Here is a 25,346-nt window from a genome sequence, read left to right as displayed (position 1 = left end):
GTTGACCGTGTCTTAATTCCTTAGATTATTCAAAGTCAACGGGGTTGACTTGACGCCGGCGAGACTTTTAACGGGACGAGGGAGAAGGCTGGGTTCGACGATACCCTTCCCCTCGAGGATTTCAACTCCAACTGTCAATCTGCCATCGAAGAATGGAAGGGCTCCGGAGTCGCAACCGTTAGACGACCGCTTCGGTCGAAGAATTAAAGCCAAAAGGCAAGATTTTTTTTTTTTTTTGTTTTGGTTTCCCGCTCCGCCGCCACTGTGGAGCCCGGAGGAGGGGCGCAGCGGCCGAGGCCGCCGCAGCCGCCTCGGCCGGCAGTGGCCCTCCCTTCGCGCACCGCCATAGAGAGCCTCTTTCGCCCGGTGGATTTCAGTCCCGGCCTGTCGAGCCTCTTGGCGGAACCCGAGATGGACTACGGCGCCTCCTTCTCCCAGCTCCTCGCAGGCGCCATAGGGCCCTCCGCGGCTGCGTCGGCGCCGGCGCCCAGAAGGGTAGGGGAGGAGGAGGAGGAGGATTCGATGAATGGGGAGTCAAAGAGAGGCGGAAAGGAGGTGGCTTTGAGCTTGGGGCGGAGCCGGCCGGCCAGTCTCATGTTGAACCAGACGCCGGCGATCACATTTCCGGCGGGAATCAGCCCGTCGAGTTTGTTCCAGTCGCCCCTGTCACTGTACTCGCAAAACCAGGTTTTGCCGATCGCTTCAAAATCCAATCTTTTTGTCTTCGCCATTATTTAGCTTGATGTTTAAGATCGATCCTTCGTTGCTTCCTGAAACAATCGTTGACTTTGGTGATGGATGATAAACTAGCAAAGTCACTCATATGACTTTTGACTTTCGCCATTAGACTTCTATCCTACAAATCTTTGAATAAAGAAAACAAAGCTGATCATTATTTGGTTTCTGATATTGTACTCTGTTGCCTTATCTTTTAAGGATACATCAGAAGATTGATTCATTTGTACTCTGTTGCCTTATCAAATTTGTGTTGTTTCTAAGGCTTAAACTATTGGAATAGTGAAGAAAACAATGTGAATCTATGCAGGGACAATTCGAACTGAATCATGTTCAAGGCTCACATCTTCATCCTTTTCCTTATATTCCTCCAGAGTTTCGATCTACTACCTCAACGACAACGATAACATCGACGACATCCTCCTTGAGACAATTGTGTGTGCCACCATTCAACCTCTCTTCAATTCAGCAGATGCCATATCTGCCTCTGAGCACATACAATTCTTCTCCTCAACTTTCAAGCCTTCCTTTCGCTGACAAAAAACCACAAACTTCGAACCTCATTGCCGACAAACCGGCTGATGATGGTTACAATTGGCGAAAATACGGCCAGAAACAGGTGAAGGGCGGCGAGTACCCTCGGAGTTACTACAAATGTACTCATCCAAAGTGCCCGGTTAAGAAGAAGGTGGAGCGCTCTTTTGATGCACAAGTAACTGAAATAATCTACAAGGGGCAGCACAATCACCAACCACCCCAGCCAATTAGGCAGGGAAAGGAAGGTGGTGGATTGGCAAGTGATTTTAACCCTGAAACTTCTTTGCAAGGCTCAAGACAGAGTGAGGCTACATATAAGAGAGACCGAGAATCGGATTTTGGATCCATGGAACATCTATCAGACTCAAGTGATGATGAGCAAGATGAGGAGAGTTCAATGGGGAGAGATGAGATGGATGAAATTGAGTCAGATTCAAAAAGAATGTAAGAATTCTCTTGCCTTGTTGTTTTGTATGTGCACAATTCTCCATTTCAAACAAAAGGCAACCTGTTAATGTATTTTGCAGAAACATGAATCCGAGGAACATCAAAACAACATCCTACAAGACGATGACGGAGCCCAAAGTTATTGTTCAAACAACCAGTGAAGTTGATCTATTGGACGATGGTTATAGATGGAGAAAATATGGGCAAAAGGTGGTCAAAGGAAATCCTCATCCCAGGTGATGATGATACTTCTTCTCTGAGTCAGTCACTTATGTTCTTGGTTATTAAATCTGTAGTTTCATCATGAATTCCTTTGGTATTTCAGTTTGTTTTGCTTGATGTTTCTCTTGGAGTTTATTTCTGCAAACAACTAAAATGTTGTTGAAAAATGCAGGAGCTACTACAAGTGCACTAACATTGGTTGCAATGTAAGGAAACATATCGAAAGAGCTTCGTCGGATCCTAAAGCTGTGATAACGACATACGAAGGAAAGCATAACCATGATCTACCAGAAGCAAGAACTAGCAGTCACAACGTGATGAATGCTGGTGGTTCAACTTCAAGCAACACTCCTCCAAGTATTTTTCAGAACAATCCTCCTTCACTCAGTAGAACAGCAGTTGAGCTGAAGAAAGAAGATGAAAGTGGCCATCTTTTCAACCTGAAGAAATGAACACCTCGGCTAATCATTCAAATAGCATAGAAGTTTGAAGACTTGGATTTGTTGTCCTAATTAATTGGTGGATTTGATAACATTGTCTGTGATTTTTGCAACCTGTAACTGAAAAAGTTGTATCTTTGCTGTGTTTGTTTGTGCCAAAGATTTCATGGCTCACTTGAGGATACTTGTGGATAAGTATACCAAAATTTTCAGAATTTAATATGGAAATAATTTTATCAAATTACTATTATGCTACAGATGGACGAGATGGAGATTTGAGGAGAAGGTAAAAATGGTAAGAGACTGCCCTTTATAAAAAAATTAATTTAATATCATACCTAATCTTAGTCAAAAAAAAAGTCAAAAATATATATATATTTTCTAATATCATCAGTTCAAGATATTTATAGAAACTTCTTTGCCCGCATATTCTAATTCTAAGATGTGAGACTAAAGAGAATTCTAGATTTATAAATGATTAATGAAAAAAAAAAATCTAATAATACACCATAGATGAGTCTTGAACTTTAGATCTCTGATTGATGTGTTAGTGAAAATTACTAATAAAAATTATTTTTGATGTAAAAAGAAAAAAATACATTACGTAATTTCATTTTAAGTTTCACCAAAATTAGTTAATAAAGGAGACAAATGCTTAATTAAATAGTAAGATTAGAGGATAATCCATCAGACAACTAAATAAATATTTATATAGACAAATCCTAATTCATAATAGTCAAAATCATCAAAAATACTCTAATATGTCAAGGTATTTATAAAAGCTTCTTTACTCGCAATATTCCAATTCTAAGATGTGAGACTAAAAATTACTCTAGATTTATAATTGATTAATGAGAAAAATTAATAATATACCACAGCTGGAACTTTAGATTCATGATTGATTAATGAGAAAATTCCTAATAATACATCATAACTTAGTCTTGAATTTTAGATTTCTGATTGATATGTTAGTAGAAATTACTAATAAATCTTAAAATTATCTTCTATGTTAAAAAAAATATTAACATAATTTTATTTTATCTTCTATCTTAAAATTAATTAGTAAAGGAGATAAATTTTTAATAAAATAATAAGATTAAAAGATAATTCATCAGACAACTAAATAAATATTTATATAGGTAAATCCTAACTCATAATAGTCAAAATTATCAAAAAAATACTCTAAATATAAATTTTTTTATAAAAATATTAAAATAGGTAATTGGAGAAAAAAAGAAAAATCTAAACGGTGTCTTTCGGATCTAATTTTTTATGATTATGAATTACACCCATAATAAATATAGATCTATAAGTGAAAAGAAAAAAAAATTAATTTCGATTCTGTAGTCAAAAGTTATGAATTTTTAAAATTCCAAAAATTTTCTTGAACCGATCCTGCATCAGAAACTCTTGCAACGAAAAGCTATTGATACTTCGATGATAAAGAAAATAATTACTTAAAAATATATCATTGATTAAAAGCAGAAAATGTGCTCTTATTTATATATCTATATCATTAAAAAAAATCCCCCCTTTAAAAATTATTGAAATGAATATTCTTTTTATTTCGAAATTAAAATGAATACAGTATATATATATATATATATATATATATATATATATATATATAATCCTTTTTGTTTAAAAGAAATGAATGAGAATAAATAAAACTCCAATATTTGGCATTTTCTGATGATTTTCCGCGTCTATTGTTTGTTTGGCTTCGGTGTCTTTTCCAGATTAAACGCGCGTGGGCGTGAGGTGGCTGCGAACGCAGCAGAGTTGGGGCGAGGCAGAATCGACAGATGAGAAAGATTTCGGTTTTCTTCTCTTGAATCCTTATAACCTTCTCTTCTTCATGATTTTTATCGGTTTCGATTCCTATTATTGGTGTCGTTGCTGATCCCCTTGATCCCTCGCCGGAGGCCGACGAGTAGTAGGCCGTGATGGGTTGTGCGCCGTCCAATAACGCAGCCCATGTTACGCCTACATTTGAGGGCTCCGGCGTGCTGGAGGACTTGGATAGCTCCGGGGAGTTCGAATTTGCGTCGTCGCTGTGGAACCGCCCTCGGCTTGAGAATGTTGAGTTGGGGGAACGAAGCGAGTCTGCGGAATCAGAGAAAATGAGCTCCGGCAATAGCTCTGTGAGCTTCCGCATGTGGAACATGAATCGACAAGCGGAAGCGGAGCAGATCGCCGCAGGATGGCCTGCGTGGCTGAGCAATGTGGCCGGAGAAGCCATTCATGGATGGGTGCCCCTCAAAGCTGACTCTTTTCAGAAATTAGAGAAGGTAATATCTAATTTATCTTCTCTAATTTTTTTTCCTTCTCTCGAAAAGGTAGACCAAATTTATCTAAGAATTCAGCAGAAAATATTATCATTTGTGATTGTATTCTTCGTCTGAGATGCTAACACATTGGTTTTATCAAATGATATCAAGAAAAGATTCGTGTAATGGATAATGTGGCCTCTGCAATCATACAATTTTCTTATACCTACCTACATTATCTTCAGCTGTGTCCTTATCTGCTTCTCTTTCTTCATCTTTGTCGTTATATTATTTTCTTTCCTGGTGAAAGATGACATTAATTGCTCTTTTACGCAAATGCTTCCTTTTCTTATTGCTTATTCAGCTATCATCTTATATTGCTAACTTCCAATGTTCCTAAGATTGGACAAGGTACATATAGCAGCGTTTTTAGAGCTCGTGAGGTTGATACAGGGAGAATTGTTGCCCTAAAGAAGGTGCGCTTCAACAATTTTGAACCTGAGAGTGTTAGGTTTATGGCAAGGGAGATACAGATGCTCCGCAAGCTTGATCATCCAAATATCATCAAGCTGGAAGGCTTAATTACTTCCCGATTGTCATGCAGTATGTACCTTGTTTTTGAATATATGGAGCATGATCTTGCAGGGTTATCATCTTGTCCAGACATCAAACTCACTGACCCACAGGTTATGCACATTCTTTGAAACTATTTTGAATATAAAATTAACAAAAAAAATATATCACAGAAGAAACTTGACCAAGGACATATTTTGTAGATCAAATGTTATATGCACCAGTTACTATCTGGGCTTGAACATTGTCATTCACACAGTATTATACATCGTGATATCAAATGTGCAAACCTCTTAGTTAACAATGAGGGGATTCTAAAGATCGCTGATTTCGGTTTAGCTAACACTTGGAATCCTGGTACAAACCAGTCACTAACTACTCGAGTTATGACACTATGGTATCGTGCACCCGAGCTACTCCTAGGATCAACAAACTATGAGCCATCTGTAGATTTGTGGAGCATCGGATGTGTACTTGCAGAACTTTTTCTTGGCAAGCCTCTTTTACAAGGAAGAACTGAGGTGATTATCCTAGTATTATCTGGTAATATCTGCATGTTTATTCTCACTATGATGCTGTTATTAACCGTCCGACAAGAGTCAAGCCTTATTTAAATTTTCAATTATTGCACAATGATAATTCTAAGAGTCAGTACTTTAAATCATTGTCAATTCAGGGGCATGTAAATATCAGAGTTTTAACATCTTTACTGTATTCAAGAAAATAATATATACAGACCATAACTTGCCATCTTGTTTCTGCAGCATATAATTGATCTCTATCTGAATATTTCATCATGCTTAGGTCCATATGCAACTATAATAACATTGGAGGGAGGTCATAAATGGTGTTGATCTTTTTTTCGTTTTTGTTAAAGCTCACTCACTTTTTTTTGGTTTCAAATTCTTATAATACATATATTATATTCAGGTTGAGCAACTACATAAAATATTTAAGCTTTGTGGTTCTCCACCAGATGAATTTTGGAGGAATTCTGACCTGCCGCATGCAACAGTTTTCAAGCCGCAACAACTTTATGTAAATTGCATTAAAGAGACGTTTGAGTGTTTACCAGTTGTTGCATTAAGGTTGTTGGAAACATTTTTATCTATTGTGCCCAATAAACGTGGCTCAGCTTCCTCTGCCCTTAGTTCTGAGGTAACACTACTGTACCAGTGATTTGCATTATAATAGTATCTTCTTATTATTCTACATATGAGACATTCAACATAAGGCTCTAATAATGGTTTACGGATGTATAGATAGATACTCCACATTGCTACTATTTACATCTAGAAGCAACTGATATATATATAGTACAACTCCTATATGACACTGTCACATCCACTTCATACCATTTTCCTATACTTAAATCTGTAAGAGGATGCCCATTGAAGTTACAGGAACCTAGAGGCATCTATGGGTGGTTCCATAGGGTAGAAAAAGTTGTTAGAAAGTTATCTAAATTCATCGTGCAAAAAGATTTAATTGCGGACTCAATAATCATCTCCTTACCATGAGTTTCATACTGTCACCATATTGAAGATTTTTCATTAATTTTTCTTTTAATGAAATTATGTTCTTGCGGTTCTGTTTTAGATGAGTTGAAAGAAAAAAAAATATTGTATTGTTATTCTTTGGATTGAACTGTTACCCTACATATAAGACAAGCATAATACCCTATAACTAAATACCTAAGGTGGTAATAAACCTATACTGCACATAATTACAACTCTACCAACCCTTAATAAGATGCGTTCTGAAATGAGACATATACAACCAAATTCCTAAACAATTTTATCAAGCATTGATATTCCAACACTTGCATCATATTTTTCACTTGTCTTTTAGTGTTAGATGCACTATGAATGTTCTCTATACAATGTCAGTATTCAGGCTAATTGTTTTCTCAAACTTGTTCAGTATTTCAGGACTCAACCGTATGCATGTGAACCATCCAGCTTACCAAAATATGAGCCCAACAAAGAAATTGATACAAAGTTCCGTGAACAGTCATGTAGGTGAGTTCAAGTTCAATTATGTCATTTAAGTATTCACATTTGTAAGTGTTTTTTTTTTTTTGTCTCAGACCATGAAGTTGGTGCCAATATTCCTTTCAGTCATTTCCTTATACGTAATATTTGATCCAAGTATTAGCTATATGTAAATCTCCCTTCAGTCATTCCCTTTAACTTGAAGTTGGTCAAAGTATTACCTATGGGGAAATATCCATCCAGTCATTTCTTTCTTACTCGATGGGACCCTCCTATGAGGCCTAGGACCCTGACTTGATAGCGGCTTTCCCTGATTGTTGGTTCCCAATTTGTTGATTTAAAGAAGGCATCCTAAAATTTATGTACATTTTATGGGGTTTTATTAATTCCCTTTTCATTGGTGTAAATCGTAATGTGTATTAAGTACTTACTTTAATTTGCCATATTCAGGTAATAGGAGAAACTAGCATCTGAATTTGAACTTAAGTTTTTCCATGTGGAATTACTTTGATTATGTTCAACTTGCAAACAAGAGGCAGTTCAAGATCACTAGTCATAATCTGCAGAAAGATTTGATTATCCTGTTCATTTTCACATCAGAACAACCTTGTTTATATAATATATACCAAAGAAAAACTTCACAAACACCAAATAGTTGGGATGTGCAGCTTGTTTATGCTTATTGTATCAAAGTCTTATTTGATATGTAGATTTCTCTATCACTTTCAGGGGGAGTATCAGTAGCAGATTACATCTAGAGAGGAAAAAAAAATCTTCAGCACAACAAAGTTCTTCACGTGGATCAAATAGTCTCTTTAAAACAGCAAAGCGTAAGGAGGTCTCTCTCTTTCTGTTTCTATGTGTTTGCATGTGTGCATGCCAATTAAATCCAGTGAATTTAAACAAGACTGATTTCCAAAATGTGTGAAAGCAATTAGCCATTTTTTGTATCATTCATTGCAAAACTTTTATGCTTCCACAGCGTTCAACAAATGCTCAAGGAATGAATAGAGGTAGCACCAAGCAAGAGATTCCTGTTGTAAATGGTGGCACACAATTACTGGTTGATTCACAGCTGATGTCAAATAATACATCCCAAGATGAGGTCTGGAAAATCAAGCAAACCTCTACAAAGCTTCCCTTCTCAGGTCCTATCCATGGATCTAACAGTTTTGCATGGACAAAGAAGACAAAAGGTCAAACAAACATGAAATCTCTTACAAAATCCATCTCTAGACAGGACAAATCTGGAACATTGGACCCATCAAATATTTCAAAGACAGGTATTTTCAAGTTGACTAATGCTGCAAGTGGAGATCTTGGTTCTGCACTTAATTCCAATTTGAAAGATCATAAATCCTATGAATCTATGAAAGATGAAATGCTGAAGCAGTGGATGCATCCAGAACATCAAGACCCAGTATATACTTTTGGCACTTTTCATACTCGTAATTTATCAGAAACAATTCTTCATGGACGAGACACAACACTATCACAAAAAATCTTGGTATTCGTGGATCTACTCTTAACATTTTTTTGTATTCTACAACACCAGTTTATCTTGTATTTATTCTTTGACTACTTATAGGGAGGTCAAGATCAAGGACGAAAAATTGAGTTGTCCGGACCTCTACTTCAGGCACAAAAGGTTGATGAATTCCTAGAAAGGCATGAACAGCGTATTCAAAAAGCAATTCGAAAATCATGGTTTCAAAGAGGTAAAGTTTCATAATTCAAAGAGAATAGCTTACCCTCTTCAATGTTGGTCATTCTTGTTGTTGGCCATTCAATCTTTTTCCTATAAAAAGTGAGACTATCATGTGTTATGCACATAGTGGAGTCATATGCAATACATGAGTGGTGTGGCATGTCACATTGTACCTAGGAGCAAACCAATTTTTACAAGTGGGTGGATTTTCACCCTTGGTAGCTGTGTTATTTCCTAGGGCTCCAAAAAGTAGCTATGTATTACAGACTCAACCATGATAGCAAAATTTGTTGCGTAGTCATCCATAATAAAGGAAGTGGAATGAGTAGGGGTCCAATTATTGAATATTCCAATTTGACCTTAACCCGCAACTCTGGTATGTTTGCACCGTGATAGTTAAGCTACATTAGCTAGAACTTCTAATAGCGTCTTTCATAGAAACTTTAGACACGTTAAATTAAGAGATAGCTAGTTTGAGAAATTTAATTGGAGGGTAATATTACCATTGATTTTAAAAAATTACACCAAAATTTGGCAAGTCCACTAACAAAGCCTTGCAAAGAGTGAGATCACCATTTTAATTTGCCAAATGAGAGAACCTCAACATGATTCAAAAAATTTCATGTTTTGAGTTCTGTGAATGTGCATCTAATGGGTGAATGTAAGGGATGAATCATTCTAAGTTAGAGGTGCTTGGGTACCCTAAAGAGTGAACTATTTCTCTTGATAAACGTGAGATTAGATGTCAAGTTTTAGTATGTATGGGAATAATTTTAATTTGATTTTGCAAATATGGAGTATGGACGTTTCAAGGATTCACGGGAAAGGATGTGGACACATGGTCATAATAGTACCTGGTTGCATTTTGGGCATCTAACTTAAGAATCATCCTTTACATAAGTTAGTTCTAGTCGAACAAATGGAATAGTTAATGCAAGGAGTACCCACTATGTTATACTCAAGTCAGAAAATGTGTATGCCTTCTAGGATAGACAAGCTCATTGAAGGTTTAGAAACATATTTTTTTAATAGCTTATTTTATTTTGAAAATTGTGAGGGGTTTCTGGAATTTTTATAATAAAAATTTATCTTCAAAAAGGCATGCAGAGAAACAAGAAATAGGAGAGTGTCTCCGAGCTCGTTAAAACTCTAGGATTTTGAAGGATATCGAAGCATTTAAATAAGTTATGTCATGGATAAAGGTGTTGTTCATTGAGGTACCATGTGCTCACATTGCAGAGTTATATACAATGTAAATGGTAGATTCAAGTCATGTACAATGTAGATGAGTGATGCACAACATTACATCTTGTTATCTACATGCTTGCATCAAGTGCAATCAGGGCTAACGAAGTTCCCTCGAAGCACACATGGGTATTGAGGCATTTGTGGCACGCTGAGACGCAATAGGATGCTTTATTGGCACACTATGTCAATACACATTATCGCAAGTCATGTTTGATTCATTACTATAGCGAAACTCACCGTCCACCGCTGCTCACACACAAGATGACTGGCCTGCCGAGCAATAGTTCAAATTCACTAATAGTTGAGTGGATAAACCATCTTTTCTTTCCGCTGAATGAGAATCTACCAACATTGTGCCTTACTTGACTATCTCTGGTTCATTCAAGGAATTCTCTTATTTCAGTATTATTTCTAAGCAGGTCAAAAGCGCGGACAATAGAAATCTGTGAACCAAATCGACGTTCCCTTCTACAACTAAATGAGCGGCCCAGCACACCAGCAGAAGTACCTCAAAAGGTGTAAATAGCGCTTGAGTTCAGAGTGTTCATCATAGAAAGCAGACGAAGCAATATGCTGGTAATTTGGTCAATCTGATGAATACCGAAGTTTGTAATGTAAAAGGATTCATGTTTTCCTTTTCAGCAACAAATTTACTAGCAATTTAATCTGTATTTTTGTTTAAAGCCAAAAAACCCCAAAAAACTTGTAACCAAACTATTGCTGAGAATAAGCAAATGCAGAGATTCTGTAATGATGTGTTTAAAGATCCAAGTTTTGTTAATGCGAATTGTTCAATAATGATTCTAAATGAGTTGAAACAAAAGATAAGAACACAAGCAACACAGTGCCTGATCATTTGGAAAATAAAGACAACCAGACAAGAAATAAACATGTAAATCAAGCAAATTACATAGTGTTGTTATTCACACAACAAAAACAAAAACAAAGACCAAAAAAAGAATTCTTCTGCGTTCTTCGTGTCATCTGGTTAGAAGAGTTCACCTCCCTTGAAACAGTGGGCCAGCAATGGGGGCAGAGTTATCGTTGATCATGGCGTATCCTTCGTCTCCTTTGCTTAAGGAATCGGAGTCCTCCTTCTCTTGCCCTTCCTCGGGGTGTTCCATGATGGCGTCCTGCAGCTGCAACGCGTACTCGAGGTTCCAGAGGACGTCGCCCATGGTCGGCCGGTCGGCCCCGTGGTCGGCCAGGCACTTCTCCGCCGCCTCCACGTACTTCTTCAACGAGGCGGCGTTGATGGCGCCGGCCAAATGCGGGTCGATGATGCTCTCCAGCTTCCCCTTGCGGTGGCAGTGCATCGCCCACTCCGCTAGATTCACCTGCTCCCTCGGTAGCGCCGGGTTTATGGCCGGCCGCGCACAGAGCACCTCGAACAGCACCACCCCGAAGGAGTACACGTCCGATTTCTCCGTCAGTTGCTGCCGCCGAAAGTACTCCGGGTCCAGGTACCCGAAGCTGCCTTTCACGGCGGTGCTCACGTGCGTCTGCTCCAGCGACGGAGCCGCCTTCGACAGCCCAAAGTCGGCCATCTTCGCGACTAGGTTCTCGTCAAGCAGGATGTTGGTGGTCTTGACGTCGCGGTGGATGATGCCCTGCGAGGCGCCGGTGTGGAGGTAGTGAAGCCCCCTCGCGGCGCCGATGCAGATCTCCAGTCGCTGCTTCCACGAGAGCAGGCTCATGGCGGCGTCGGCTCCGTAGAGGTGGTCGCGCAGAGGCCCGTTGGCCATAAACTCGTACACCAGGATCATCTCATTGTTCTCGTCGCAGCAGCCGATGAGCGACACCAGGTGCCGGTGCCGGAGCTTGGACAGAAGCTGGATCTCTGTTTGGAACTCGTTGATCCCCTGAGACGACGACGGATTCCCTCGCTTGATCGCCAGCTTCGTGCCGTCGTCCTGCGTGCCGAGGTAAACCTTCCCGAATCCGCCGACGCCCAGCACGGCCTTCTCGTCGAAGTTCTTGGTGGCCTCCCTTATCTCGGCGAAGGTGAAAATTCTACCCACGCCTATGCTGCCGGAGGAGAACACGCCGGAGTAGCCGCTCCTGCTCCTGTTTGATCCAAAGCGGCTCCGGAAGCTCCGGATCTTGCTGCTGCTGCTGCTTTTGCTCATGAAGCTCGACTGGCCCGCGTGGAGCGGGAGGAACCACGGCGAGAAGCTGTTCTTCCTCTCCCATTCTTCCGGCCGCTTCCTAGACCGGCATAATGCCGCCGCCGCCGCCGCCGCCGCGGCCAAGGTTAACGCGCCCAACCCAAGCCCGACCCTTGATACCACCATCATCGCGACGCCCTTGGTGGACCCGTCGACCGCAAATTTCCCGTCCAAGCTCCCTGCCGCGTTGCTCATCTTCATGACCTCGAGGCCATTGAGTATGGCGTTGGGCGGGGCCCCGCCGGAGTCGGGAAGCGGCCCTACCTGCACGAGAAGGGTCCCGTTGGTGATGGTGGTGGCGTTGACCGCAAAGTCCTTGTAGTAGGCTATGGCGAGGCCGGAGGTCAGCGACGACAGGTCGAATGTTGAGGCGGCCATCAGCTCGTTGATGTACACGTTGAAGTAGAGCGAATTGAGGCTCTGGCTGACGATGTCGCAGAAGTGCAATCGAACAAGATATGAAAACGTCGCGTCGGCGGGCACCAGCCACGAGATGTTGAAGCTGGGATCCTCCGTGTTCGAGTTCGCCATCGCGTCGGCGCTGGCGTAGACGGTGCTCGGAGCGATCAGCGGCGTTACCGACCCGTCGTCGGCGTACCTCACTGCCTGGGTCGGCACTGCCACGCTCTGAGCGGCGGCGGGGACTTTCAGGAACGGGCCGTCGGGAAGCCACGTCCTCCCCAGCGTGTCATTCGCCGGCGAGATCGACGGCCCGCCGACGTTGAGCCGACAGACGACCTCGAGGTCCAACTCAGACACGCCGCGGAACTGAGCGGCAGGGGCGATGCCATGGGCGAAGTCAGCGATGAGGTTGTCCGGCGCCGAAACGACCTCGATGGCGTTGATGAAGGCAAGGGAGCCCTTCTTGGGGACGAAAACGAGGGAGACGCGGTCATCGGCGACGGCGAGCAGGTACTCCTTGACGACTGGGGACTCCGGGCTGAAGTCGTAGAGGAGGACTACTTCATCGGTTTGGACGGAGAAAACAGAGGAGGTGAGGTTGTAGCCGGCGCAGGCGAAGGCGTAGAAGTAGAGGCGGAGCCAGTGGCGGCCAGGCTTGGAGACATCAAAGCTATAGGAAGAACGATCTGTGAAGACGCGGGCATTGAGGAACAACGGCAGAATCGGAGTAGCACCGACGCCGTCGGCAGAGACCACGATATCCTGATCGGTGGAAAGGAAGGACGTCGACTGGGGATCGGACCGGAAGACGCGGCCATCGCCGAGCTGGGTGCTATTCGGGGAGCCGCAGTCGATCAGGTAGTTATCCGCCGGCGTGAACTTGACGGCCGTCGGCGGCGACTCCTGAGCTCCGCCACGGCCAAGGCAGAGGAGGAGCAGTAACAACGATGCGAGCTTCTCCGCCCCATGCGTCGACATAGGGCCTCAATTAAGCAGCGGAAGCTCAACTGCCGCAGCAATGGCGTCGCCGACGTGCATGGGGAGGGAGATCCACGGCGGAGATGGGAATGATCGAGAGAAGCAAGGCTTGGTTCAAAAACGAGAGCCCCACTTCCAGATCTCTGCTGTCAAACAAAACAAAATCTAATAATCTAAATCCAAATCTAGAAATTCCAGTCGATCGCCTCCCATCGACTCTGATTGGTGGAGAAGCGTGTTGGCTGGGTGAGGACGGAGAGGGAAGGGACCAAGGGCCCCGCGGGCATGATAATGACGCGGACGCCGACGAGGGGGCGTCGAAACTGCCCCGCCGCGTTCCAGCTACGAGTGGGTCCCTTGCTCGGCCCGGCCCCCACCCATCTCGTTTCTTGATGGATGTTTGCCTCGCGCTAGGGTTGGAGGTGGCCAGGTGGGTCCCCACTCGAGTAAATGGGACGCACGTCGATATCGTAACGAACATCCTCCTTCTCTCTCTCAAAAGCAATAATCAATATGTAAAATATTTTCCAAATGAAAAGGATCAGGCCGTTCATTTTTTATTTATTTTTTAAATCTCTACCGGTCAGTTTCTTATAAAAGGATAAGTATTATATTATAATTATCCTATCGTCCTTATTAAATTTTGATCGGACAATTATATAAATACGAGAAGTCTTTATTATAATTACTGAAAATATTATAATTGTGATTCGAACGGTAGCCGTTATAATTTATAGTTGCCACCGTAATTGTTACCGTAGGAATATTATAGTTGCCACTTACCATGTCTTCAGGGTATGGTGTCACGGTAGAATAGCCAGATTATTATCTAGGTATTCACGTTTTGATCTTCAGCTATGACGTATTTAAGTAATTTTCCTCCAAATAGGGAGCACAATCAAAAGATGCTAGTGCGCTTCCAGATTTACCCTGATGGTCAATAGAAAACTTTCGTGAGACCGAATCAATCATTCCAGAAATAATCAATGAGACTTACTGAGAGATAATAATTATCCTATCATATCTATCCAATGAGATATTTTAAATACGTTCTTCTTCTTCGTATCCTACTATACCTATTAAATGTTTAATTGATCGGACGATTCTATAAATATGATAAATAATATTATAACAACTATAAAATTATAATTACTACCAATATTATAATTTTTATAGTTTCATAATGGTTGAAATGTGATTCGAATTATAGCCGCTAGAATTTGTAATTGATATAGTAACTATTACAATTTAAATATTATTGAATAGAGCACGTCTGAATGGTAGCAGTTACGATTTTATGGTGATCCTGTCTGAAATATGCAAAGATGTGTGCTAGCTCTGATAAATGACGATCCTTGATGAAGAGAACCTCCTCGAGATCTAGAAGAAACCCTCTGTGATTCTACGCACAGGGAGACAAACCAACAAAGCGTTAGTGACCTAAAACTCCAATGGAGATCCCTGAATAGGCCTTTTGACGCTCGAGTCAGTTTCTCTCTCAAAGGTGGAAGAAAGGAAAAAGAATAGTAACTGAAGTGAAACAAAGTTTAGATGCTAGAACTTGCGTACCTTGCCAACGAAGAGGATTCCCCTTTTTATACTACCTCACGTGATCTCCATAGTCGTGAAGTAGTCCCCGGTTCGTTAGGGTTTGTTAAGAGATGAAGTCATCTTCTATATTTCGTATAATAATCCTTGAAGGAATCTTTTTTGTACCCTAGATGTACCTCTTTTATCGTTTGCGACTTATATTTGTGATGGGGGCACATCATTGTAACTGAAGAAGTTTCTAGAAGATATTTTCTGTCAAATATTATGTTGGGCCTGTCTCGATCGATCGTTCAAATCGACCGTATATTGAGAATACCTTCTGTTGAACCTGTCTCGATCGGTCGTTCAAGCCGACCGTGTGTGTGTGTATATATATATATACACACACACACACACAATTATGATACTATGCGCGAGCTTATTTTGCGCGCTTGTGCGCAACTGTCAACATGGCATCCCACTTTTTTTTCCTTTTATTTTTCTTTCCTCTGCCGCATCAATTGAAATTTCCTTTTATTTCTAAAACCTAACCTTTCAGCGACGAAGTTCCCACGACGTCGCTCGTCGATCCCCACCTCGACGTTCCTCTTCCTCTCTCGCCGATCCTTGCCATCTTTCGTCGCTACCGCTGACGCCGTTGTTTGTCGAGAGCCCCCTTCTTCGCTCTCTGATCCTCGCAGCCCTCGCCTCGGCGCTCCTTGCTCGCCGATCCCCACCGTCTTTCGTCGCTGTCGCCGCTGTCTGTCGAGAGCCGCCGACGCCACGCTGGCCCTACCGTCGTTCCTCACCGTGAGACCCTTCCCTATTATGTTTCTAATAGCAAAACTTTTTTCTTGCAAGAAACCCTGTTGTGTCTATCCTCTTCACTCTCAGATATAGCCTCCTGCTTGAATCGAATCAATCTTCAATTCTAGTAGTTCAATTTGCTTATAGAAATCATTTCTTTTGTCATCCAATTCAATTTCGTGAAGTGTAACCTGTCGATGCAACTCTGTTTCTACCTTTTGATGTTCAACTTCATTCTTCAAACCAGCAACAAGTGAGCTTGTATCTTCTAGGTCCAGCCGGATGGATTCTTTGCCATTTTTTATGTAACTTAGTTAGACTTCTAAAGCAAATACAAGTTCTGATAGCTCGACATTTTCTTCTTCTAGCTGAGTTACGTGCAACTCTAACTCATTTTTGTTTCTTTCAAGTTCCATTGAACTTCTTTCAAACGACTTATTAGTGGAAGAATGCAATTCTATGCTACCTGTGATCACTTGCTCACCATGCTCCACATCTTGCAAGTGTTATTTTCTTTAAGCAAGTTGAAACATCAGAGAAATTATTTTCCAAAATAATGTTACTGACATTTCGTGCCAAATAATGACACCCCTCTTGACCATGCTTAGAACTCGTAGAAAATGAGGTACTGTGGATGAGTGTTAAATTTTCTTGTACAAATGTTGCATCCAAGTATTTTTTATAGAGCATCCAAGTATTTCCCATATGTAGCATAAAAGAAAATTTTATTGTACAAATGTTGCTAAGCAATGGATGAGTGTTAAATTTATTTTTTAAACATTTTTCTTTTTCTTTCTCTTTTAAAAGATATTGTGCTAAAAGGGATTACCAATAACAAAAATGTGGTCAAGACTTGGATGACAAGGTTGGGGTTGTATATATTGTTTTGCTAACAAATAATTGAGACATGAAAGATTGAAGGTATTTAGTGAATTTTGTTGGTGTTAGGCCAAAGGTATTTTGAAAACACATGGGACTTTATTTGCAACCTTACAATCTCAACCATTGTTAGGGCTCCTATTAAAATTGCTTCACAAAGTGTCAATTGTATATGAAGCTACTTTTCTTGGAAAGATAGTCTGTCTAATCATGTAACTATATTCCATTTTGCTTGACTCATGTAAACTAGTGGAGGAGTCTTTTTTCAATGTGAATGACTTTCATTATGGTATAAATCAGATGGTTTCGATTTCTTAATGCTTTCTTGATTTTGATATTTAGCAAGTAGAATGGCCTTCATCCTTGATTCTGTTGATAATTTCTACTAATTTTATTGATTTAGCACTTACATAAATCTGTGAGCGATGCTGGTGTAAGAAAATAGCAAGCTTTCACGTTTGAGTAAGTGAGATGCATATGCTTTCAGGATCTTGTTGTAGCAATCTCTAGATTTAATTCTTATTTTTCTCAGGTGAGGATGAATTTTGTTAGTTGTTAGCTCCTTGTGCTGAACGTCTGCCGGGACATTATTTCCCCAATGCCAACCAGACAAAATCCAATCATCCCAAGACCTTGAAGAACCATTTCTGAGAAGAAGCATTGTAATTTAATGATGTTTATCAAGAAGCATAACAAATGTATTTCTCACTTGCATTGTTAATAGTTGTAGACTTTGTATTATTAACAAATATTTGTGCTTTTAGCTCAAGTGGAAATGGCTAATAAATACTGATTATTGTTATTATTTTCATGATTAAATGATCAAATTATCCATCAACAAACACATGAGACATAGTGGAAAGATGATTTATGATGCATGTCCCTTCAGATAACATGGACTTGCTATATATTGTGTTATTGAATTGTCTACCAAATCTAACCACTATGCCTATCATTTAGGTTTTCAATTCGGACTTTATTTAAAGAGGCACATGTTATTGGAAAACGGTTTCACATTCATAAATTTATATATGTAGTTTTGAATTCTAAGTTGGTATATGCTAGTCATTATTAAAAAACGTATCTATTGTTCGATAGTAGTGTTGTACTCCCGAGGTGCCTTAGAACCAGTTAATTTATCTCTTCCTGTTGCAGGATGATTACTCTAACTGATGAGCTTCCTGAAGCAAAGCTACAACATATTCACACAAGCGTAACTGATTGATACTACAATAAGATGTTAGGAACGAGTTGATCATGCAAATACAGATATCTAATCATTTTTATTTTAACATAGCAATTCCAACTTCCAAGCATGGGAGTTCACATCAAAGTGGAACCGAGAGATGCAATCAACATGTTTGTGCCAATTTACAACTTACAATTTACAATCACAATTCAAAGTCGTTGGAAGTGATCAAAACAATAGAGATAAACACCAACATATAAAATAATCCTTCATCATAGCCACATTTAATTAAATCTTCCAAAAATGATATGAAATATTTAAAAAAGTTTACATCGTTAAGATTAAACAGCGAGAAAAAATAATACATCAACAGCCTGCTCAAATGTAAAACCTATGAATCTTGTATCTTTTCAACAGTATGCTCAAATTTCTCTCCAAGCACTAGATATGGGACATTGTCATCTTCTCCACCTTTAGGTGCTGCAGCTTCAGGTGCTTATCTCCTCAAGTTATCTATATCATCAGGACGTGAGGGGCCAAATGTTCACACAAATGCTAATGATAAGATAGCAAGCAAGGCATTGACGAAGAATACCATTGTCAGTCTCATACTTGTTATTGAATCTACAAAAGTTTTTTCCTAGCACATATTGTTTGAACCTGCAACAATAAAGGCAATTGTTAACAATTGTTAATTTCAATATCTCAATCAATCAACCACTATAATTTTATAAAATTAAACTTTGATAGTACCAACAATAGATGTCAATTCTTCTTCATATATGTCGTCATCGCTGTTATAATGATTATCTATAGTAGATCTGGCAATCAACACATCGTTATATTTACAAAATTTAATAAAATAATTAATTTTCAAATAAAATTATCATACAAATGCGGAATTAATTGACACATACCCTTGCTGTACAATTGGACAATTACGCTTGTCATGTGACACACCTCGATACCCACATCCACGACATAACCGAGACTTTAAAATTGACTTCTCCTTTGATGATTTTATTCTCTTCCCACATCCCTTTGTTCTTACTAAAGAAGGATCAATAATATTAGGAGTCTTATCAATGAATTTCTTCCTTTGACTTCCATTGTCACATGTTTTATTAGTGCTCATCTCTTGAATTTTGCTGTAGATATAATCGAATTGTTCATCCAAGAAGTTTGTCCCCTCATTAGTCAAAGATGCATAATCAATTAGCACTGAAGCTTTATAGGATAACCTGGAGTGTCTTGACATCAAAACCCTTTTTGGATCATCGATGAAATTTTGCTCCCCCAAAGCATGTATTGCTCCAACCTTTGCATCTCGTGTCCATCGTTTGAGTATATACTTATCTGGCAAATGAAACACTTGGTTGATACGAAAAAAGGCTAACATATGCCTGCATGGAATGTATATCCTTCTGTTTGTCATGTGTGAGCACCCTTGGTTTGGAGGAAGAACTACTTTGAAAATTCATCACATGATAAACCACTGAGTTAACTCCCATAGATGTTTGTTTCACATAATAACCATGGATCTCACTTAATTCACTTTGAAACTCTAACCATTTCTTTTTCGTGTACAACTTAACCATTTGAGTTTCCATTGGCCAGTTCGTCTTAATCTTGGTATGCTCATTCATATCAATATGGTCAGCAACTAACTTATTGTATCTTTGGTGTTTCAGTGCCCTATTGAAACGGATGAAATCCATCAATGAGTTTTTATTTGAAACATATCTCTTAAAAAATACATGTGAACCTTCAGATCTTTGACTACTTGACATTCCAACACAAAATATATGACTAAAATATACTGGCACCCACTTGTATCACAATTCATACATCGAAGACAACCATTCATTTTTCTCCAAGTTAGCACACTTAATAACCTCTTCCCATGAATTTTCAAATTCATTAGGTGTGGTAGAATTCCCAATGACATTCTTTATGCTTTGGTAGTAGTCACGAAAAGTTAAAGGGTGTAATTTATCTGAAAATTTGTTCAATATGTGCCATAAATAATATCGATGCACTGTCTGAGGGAAAACTTGGGCAATGGCTTTCGTCATAGCATGATCCTGATCAGTGATGATCACATTTGGTGCACCTTTAGGCATAGCTTCTATGAACTTGTTAAGCAGCCAAACAAAAGACTCATTTTTCTCATCACTTATAAAGTCGCAACCAAAAATAATTGTCTAATGATGATGATTAACTCCTACAAATGGTGCAAAAATCAACTCATATTTGTTGGTGTTATATGTTGTATCAAATACAACTACATCACCAAATACATTGTATGCCTTCCTTGATACTTGATCTGCCCAAAAACACCTACTAAATCTGTTATTTGAATTAGCCTCATAATCAAAGAAAAAAGTTGAATTCTTCTCTTTCTCAGATACAGATAACTCGATTAGTGTTTCAGCATCGATACCTTTTTGTTCATCCCTTAATTTTTTCTCAAAGTTTCTAATATCTCTTTCTGTGCAACCTACCATCTCAGGTCCTCCATACTCTATCTCCAATAATCGCATTTGTTGACAAGTTGGCACATTGACCTCTGAAAACTGTTGAATCAATGCTTTCTTTGTTGTCGAAACATTACGGTGTGAGCGTAGCAAATGCACCTTTGAAGGAGTCGAGAGTGGATGATTATGACCTTCCATGAAATTAGTGACAACCCAATTAGGTCCAGTTTATTTTTTGACAAGTGAAATCTTTGACTTACAACCAGTTCTAACTTCGCCACGTGCTCTTTTCCTCGTCCGTTGATCACCTTTTGCTTGTTTATTTTGTTGATCATTTGTATGTCATTCTTTAAAGCATACAAATGTTTTCCACACAACTTCATTTGTCATCTTATTTTTCTTGCTATTATTTATCCTTGCACTAAATCCAGATTCTCGTGCATATTGGTTATAGAACGAAAATGCCTCCTCTATTGATGAGAATTCCATCCCATATTTTGGCTTTTGATCATCTGGAACTTGGGGAATGTATAGCTGATCATTTTCTTCCATTGCTAGGGAATTTCAGATTCAAATGAAGTGAAGCTCTGCATATCACCATATAGCCACACAAACATTCTAAATCAAATAGACATAAGAAAAAGAATATTGTTAGATTGTGAAGGTTTGATAAGTACCATATAACAAGTGTGTCGTTTGGTAGAATAGTTAAAAATTAGCTAGTAATCTAACACAATATTCTCATGTGGTGGTCATCGCCAATGAGAAATGTTTATATTCAGCATCAAAGAAACAAATAGAAGAGAGAAAAATTATAAACCATGAAGATTCTAGTGTATGTATACATTCAGCATCAGATAAACAAATCAAAGAGGCTGACAATGACAAAACTTTTACCACTATAATGATAGGCATGGACAATGGGAAATAGAATGGATGTGTTATATCTTTGCAAATAAGCAATAAATATAGGATATTTCAACGAATACAATTCTTAGCTTTATATACTATGCCCATTAAAAATTTAGATGCACAGTACCTCATTTTCTACAAGTTCTAAGCATGGTCAAGAGGGGTGTCATTATTTGGCATGAAATGTCAGTAACATTATTTTGGAAAATAATTTCTCTGATGTTTCAACTTGCTTAAAGAAAATAACACTTGCAAGATGTGGAGCATGGTGAGCAAGTGATCACAGGTAGCATAGAATTGCATTCTTCCACTAATAAGTCTTTTGAAAGAAGTTCAATGGAACTTGAAAGAAACAAAAATGAGTTAGAGTTGCACGTAACTCAGCTAGAAGAAGAAAATGTCGAGCTATTAGAACTTGTATTTGCTTTAGAAGCCTAACTAAGTTACATAAAAAATGACAAAGAATCCATCCGGCTGGACCTAGAAGATACAAGCTCACTTGTTGCTGGTTTGAAGAATGAAGTTGAACATCAAAAGGTAGAAACGGAGTTGCATCGACAGGTTACACTTCACGAAATTGAATTGGATGAAAAAAGAAATGATTTCTATAAGCAAGTTGAACTACTAGAATTGAAGATTGCTTCGATTCAAGCAGGAGGCTATATCTGAGAGTGAAGAGGATAGACACAACAGGATTTTCTTGCAAGAAAAAAGTTTTGCTATTAGAAACATAATAGGGAGGGGTCTCACGGTGAGGGACGGTGGTAGGGGCAGCGTGGCGTCGGCGGCTCTCGATAGACAGCGGCGGTGGCGACAAAAGACGGTGGGGATCGGCGAGCGAGGAACGCCAAGGCGAGGGCTGCGAGGATCAAAGAGCGAAGAAGGGGGCTCTCGACAGACAGCGGCGGCAGTGGTAGCGACGAAAGATGGGAAGGATCGACGAGAGAGGAAGAGGAACGTCGAGGTGGGGATCGACGAGCGGCGTCGCGGGAACTTCGTCGCTGAAAGGTTAGGTTTTAGAAATAAAAGGAAATTTCAATTGATGCGGCAGAGGAAAGAAAAATAAAAGGCAAAAAAAAACAAGTGGGATGCCACGTTAACAGTTGCGCACAGGCGCGCAAAATAAGCTCGCGCATAGTATCATAATTGTATATATATATATATTAGGAATACCTTCTATTGAGCACGTCTTTATGCTCGGGTGAATTTTTCCTGGCCGAGCATATATGAGCATGTGGGTGTTCGCTAGGCCTGCGGTCGGCCGATAATATGTTGAGAATCATATATAAAGCTAAATATCTTTATGCTCGGACGAACTTTTCTCGGCCGAGCATATATGAGCACGTGGGTGCTCGCTCAACCTGCAGTCGACCGATAATATGTTGAGAACCATATATAAAGCTAAATGTCTTTATACTCAAGCGGACTTTTCTCGGTTGAGCATATATGAGTACGTAGACGTTCACTCGGTCTGCGATCGACCGGTAATATGTTGAGAATTATATATAAGGCTAAATGCCTTTATGCTCTGGTGGACTTTTCCCGGTCGAGCATATATGAGCATGTGAGCGCTCGTTCGGCCTGCGGTCGGCCGATAATATGTTGAGAAACCATATATAAGACTAAATGTCTTTATGCTCAGACGGACTTTCCTCGACCGAGCATATATGAGGATGTGGGTGCTTGCTCGGCCTGCGGCCGGCTGGTAATATGCTAGAATCATATATAAGGCTAAATACCTTTATACTCGGGTGAACTTTTCTCGACCGAGCATATATGAGCACATAGATGCTCGCTCGGCCTGCGATCGATTGGTAATATGTTGAGAACCATATATAAGGCTAAATGTCTTTATGCTCGAACGGACTTTTACCGACCGAGCATATATAAGCACGTGGGTGCTTTGCTCGGTCTTCATTCGACCGGCTATATACCTTTCTTATTTTTCTCAACCTAAACACCTCCTTCACTCGCTAAATCGATCTATCATACTCTACATCACATAGTTATTACATTGTTAATGTTAGATGAATAAGTTAATTCACATTGTAACAATTAAGAAATCATAATTGCTATAATATAGATTTATCCTATTTATACTTGATTGAGGCAGGATTTAATATGTGTGATAAAAGATGATAATTAAAGCATAAGGTTATATTTCTCATCTCAAACAATTTAATATAGCTAGTTTCATTATAAGATACATCAGTTAAAAATTTACTCTAAGATTTATTGAGATAAATACTTATATAAGTATAGTATAATATCAAATATCGATAGGTAGGATATGATAAGAGATAATAATATAGAATAGTATACTCGTAAAATTTTATAAAAAAGGACGCCTAATTCTAAAAACACAAAGAAAAAAAAGGAAAAACACGAGTAAAAATGATGTTAAATGAAGCGAATCTTGAAGCTGGTACTTCCGAAGCGGCGCAGATAGGCACAGATTCTGATCTATCGGGTTTCGGGTGGCGGGCGTTGACCGAATGCGACTTGCGCGCAGCCCGAAGCCGGCGCAGGGATCCGAATCCGAACCCAACGGGCAGTAGCCCACTCGCATCTCCTCCCTCCGCCTTCCCATCGACGCCCATAGCGAGGCCAAACAAGATGCAGAGAGCAATGCCATAAATACGAGATCTGCCAGAAATAGATTCTGCAAGAACGAGAGAGAAGGTTCCTCCGCTCCGAGATGGAAGAAGACGGAGGAGGCGGCGGAGGGGTGGGCTTCATGGAGCTGCTTACTTCAGGGAAAAGCATCTTGCTCTTCGACGGCTCTGCTTCTTCTTCGACGGTCTGTTTCAGTGGGAAACAGGAAGAAGAAAGAGAAAAAGAAAACAGCAAAGTTTCCGAGAATTCAAAGGTTCTTTCTTGACTGAGTTAACCTTCGTTCCATGCGCAATTTGGTTTTCTGTATTTATCTATCGCCTTGCTATCAGAAGATTGCCGGAAAGAGATTATCAACCTCCATCATGACGCCGAAAACAGAGTGCCCTGCTTCAGCTACCAGCAGCTTCGATGGCAGCACCAAGGTCCCTTTCATATACATGTGCATTTTGGCTACGTCCATTATTAAACAAATCTGTGAATCGCAGAGGAGGAAGGAAAAGTTGGGAGATCGAATTACGGCATTGCAGCAGCTGGTTTCTCCCTTTGGCAAGGTGATTGTTAACCGTGATTATATCAATTTCATGGCGACATTGGCTTGATCGTTTACTCCCAGTACTGTCTCTCTGTTGCAGTCTGATGCTGCCAGTGTTCTCCACGAAGCCCTAGGTTACATCCGCTTCTTGCATGACCAAGTCCAGGTTCATAGCTATACCTCCCAAATTCGACACCTATAGTTTTAATATATCAATAAATCTGGTCTCTGTCAGGTTCTGAGCTCGCCGTACCTGAGAAACTCGCAGTTCTTGGAAGAAATTGCAGTAAAGCTTGATTAAAACAGAAACTTTTAGACTTTCCCTGCGTCAATCCTTCTTCTTCAGTGTTCACTCCTTTGGCGTTGCAGGCGGAGGAGGAAGAAGCGAGAAGGATCGATGATCTAAGAAGCCGGGGGTTGTGCCTGGTGCCGGTCTCTTGCGCGGAGCTCGTGACGAGCAGCAATGGAGCTGATTTCTGGTCGCCGGCCATGGCTACCACGATGGGGGGCAGCAAGTCATCTTCCTCCATTTCCAAGCACTAAGTTCTTTCTTAGAGTTGACAGAATCTAGATACTGCAGAATCTTGTTTAAGATCATAATTCTTGTAAGAAGTAACAACAACGTTTGACCAAGAAATTAGACTTTTAAAGTGTTTGTCTCTTCTTCTTCTTCGAAGAGCAT

General features: G+C 40.0%; 4 protein-coding genes and 1 long non-coding RNA gene across 9 annotated transcripts; 4 read left to right on the top strand and 1 right to left on the bottom strand.

Annotated features, from left to right (window-relative positions):
* Positions 1-14: 14 nt before the first annotated feature.
* Positions 15-2,566, top strand: LOC122040641 (probable WRKY transcription factor 3). The gene is made up of 4 exons (XM_042600031.1): positions 15-687; positions 1,046-1,716; positions 1,800-1,955; positions 2,114-2,566. The coding sequence occupies exons 1-4, from the start codon at positions 412-414 to the stop codon at positions 2,391-2,393; spliced, it is 1,383 nt and encodes a 460-aa protein (XP_042455965.1). The 5' UTR covers positions 15-411; the 3' UTR covers positions 2,394-2,566.
* A 1,547-nt stretch (positions 2,567-4,113) lies between these two features.
* LOC122040640 (protein IMPAIRED IN BABA-INDUCED STERILITY 1-like) lies at positions 4,114-10,849 on the top strand. The gene is made up of 9 exons (XM_042600029.1): positions 4,114-4,672; positions 5,053-5,337; positions 5,428-5,745; positions 6,155-6,382; positions 7,148-7,245; positions 7,948-8,056; positions 8,201-8,725; positions 8,807-8,936; positions 10,594-10,849. The coding sequence occupies exons 1-9, from the start codon at positions 4,328-4,330 to the stop codon at positions 10,611-10,613; spliced, it is 2,058 nt and encodes a 685-aa protein (XP_042455963.1). The 5' UTR covers positions 4,114-4,327; the 3' UTR covers positions 10,614-10,849.
* A 152-nt stretch (positions 10,850-11,001) lies between these two features.
* On the bottom strand, positions 11,002-13,897 carry LOC122040639 (probable receptor-like protein kinase At5g61350). Its single transcript, XM_042600028.1, has one exon. It carries the CDS (start codon positions 13,720-13,722, stop codon positions 11,173-11,175), a length of 2,550 nt encoding a protein of 849 aa, XP_042455962.1. The 5' UTR covers positions 13,723-13,897; the 3' UTR covers positions 11,002-11,172.
* Positions 13,898-15,684: 1,787 nt separating this feature from the next.
* On the top strand, positions 15,685-17,749 carry LOC122040638. Of its 2 annotated transcripts, XR_006128666.1 has the most exons (3): positions 15,685-16,062; positions 17,342-17,400; positions 17,471-17,749. It is a non-coding gene; the product is annotated as an uncharacterized LOC122040638 (long non-coding RNA). The 2 variants fall into 2 exon arrangements; XR_006128665.1 differs by lacking the exon at positions 17,342-17,400.
* A 6,465-nt stretch (positions 17,750-24,214) lies between these two features.
* On the top strand, positions 24,215-24,731 carry LOC122040636 (transcription factor bHLH103-like). Of its 4 annotated transcripts, none has more exons than XM_042600027.1 (3): positions 24,215-24,385; positions 24,465-24,554; positions 24,618-24,731. In XM_042600027.1, the coding sequence occupies exons 1-3, from the start codon at positions 24,215-24,217 to the stop codon at positions 24,729-24,731; spliced, it is 375 nt and encodes a 124-aa protein (XP_042455961.1). The 4 variants fall into 4 exon arrangements, with proteins under 4 accessions (XP_042455961.1, XP_042455960.1, XP_042455959.1 ...); XM_042600026.1 differs by having other exon boundaries at positions 24,462-24,554; XM_042600025.1 differs by having other exon boundaries at positions 24,465-24,731.
* The last annotated feature ends 615 nt before the right edge of the window (positions 24,732-25,346 follow it).

This window comes from Zingiber officinale, chromosome 2A (assembly GCF_018446385.1).
Source record: "Zingiber officinale cultivar Zhangliang chromosome 2A, Zo_v1.1, whole genome shotgun sequence".
NCBI lineage: Eukaryota > Viridiplantae > Streptophyta > Magnoliopsida > Zingiberales > Zingiberaceae > Zingiber > Zingiber officinale.
Note: the sequence above shows the minus strand (reverse complement) of the source record. Positions and strands in the feature narration are given on the sequence as shown.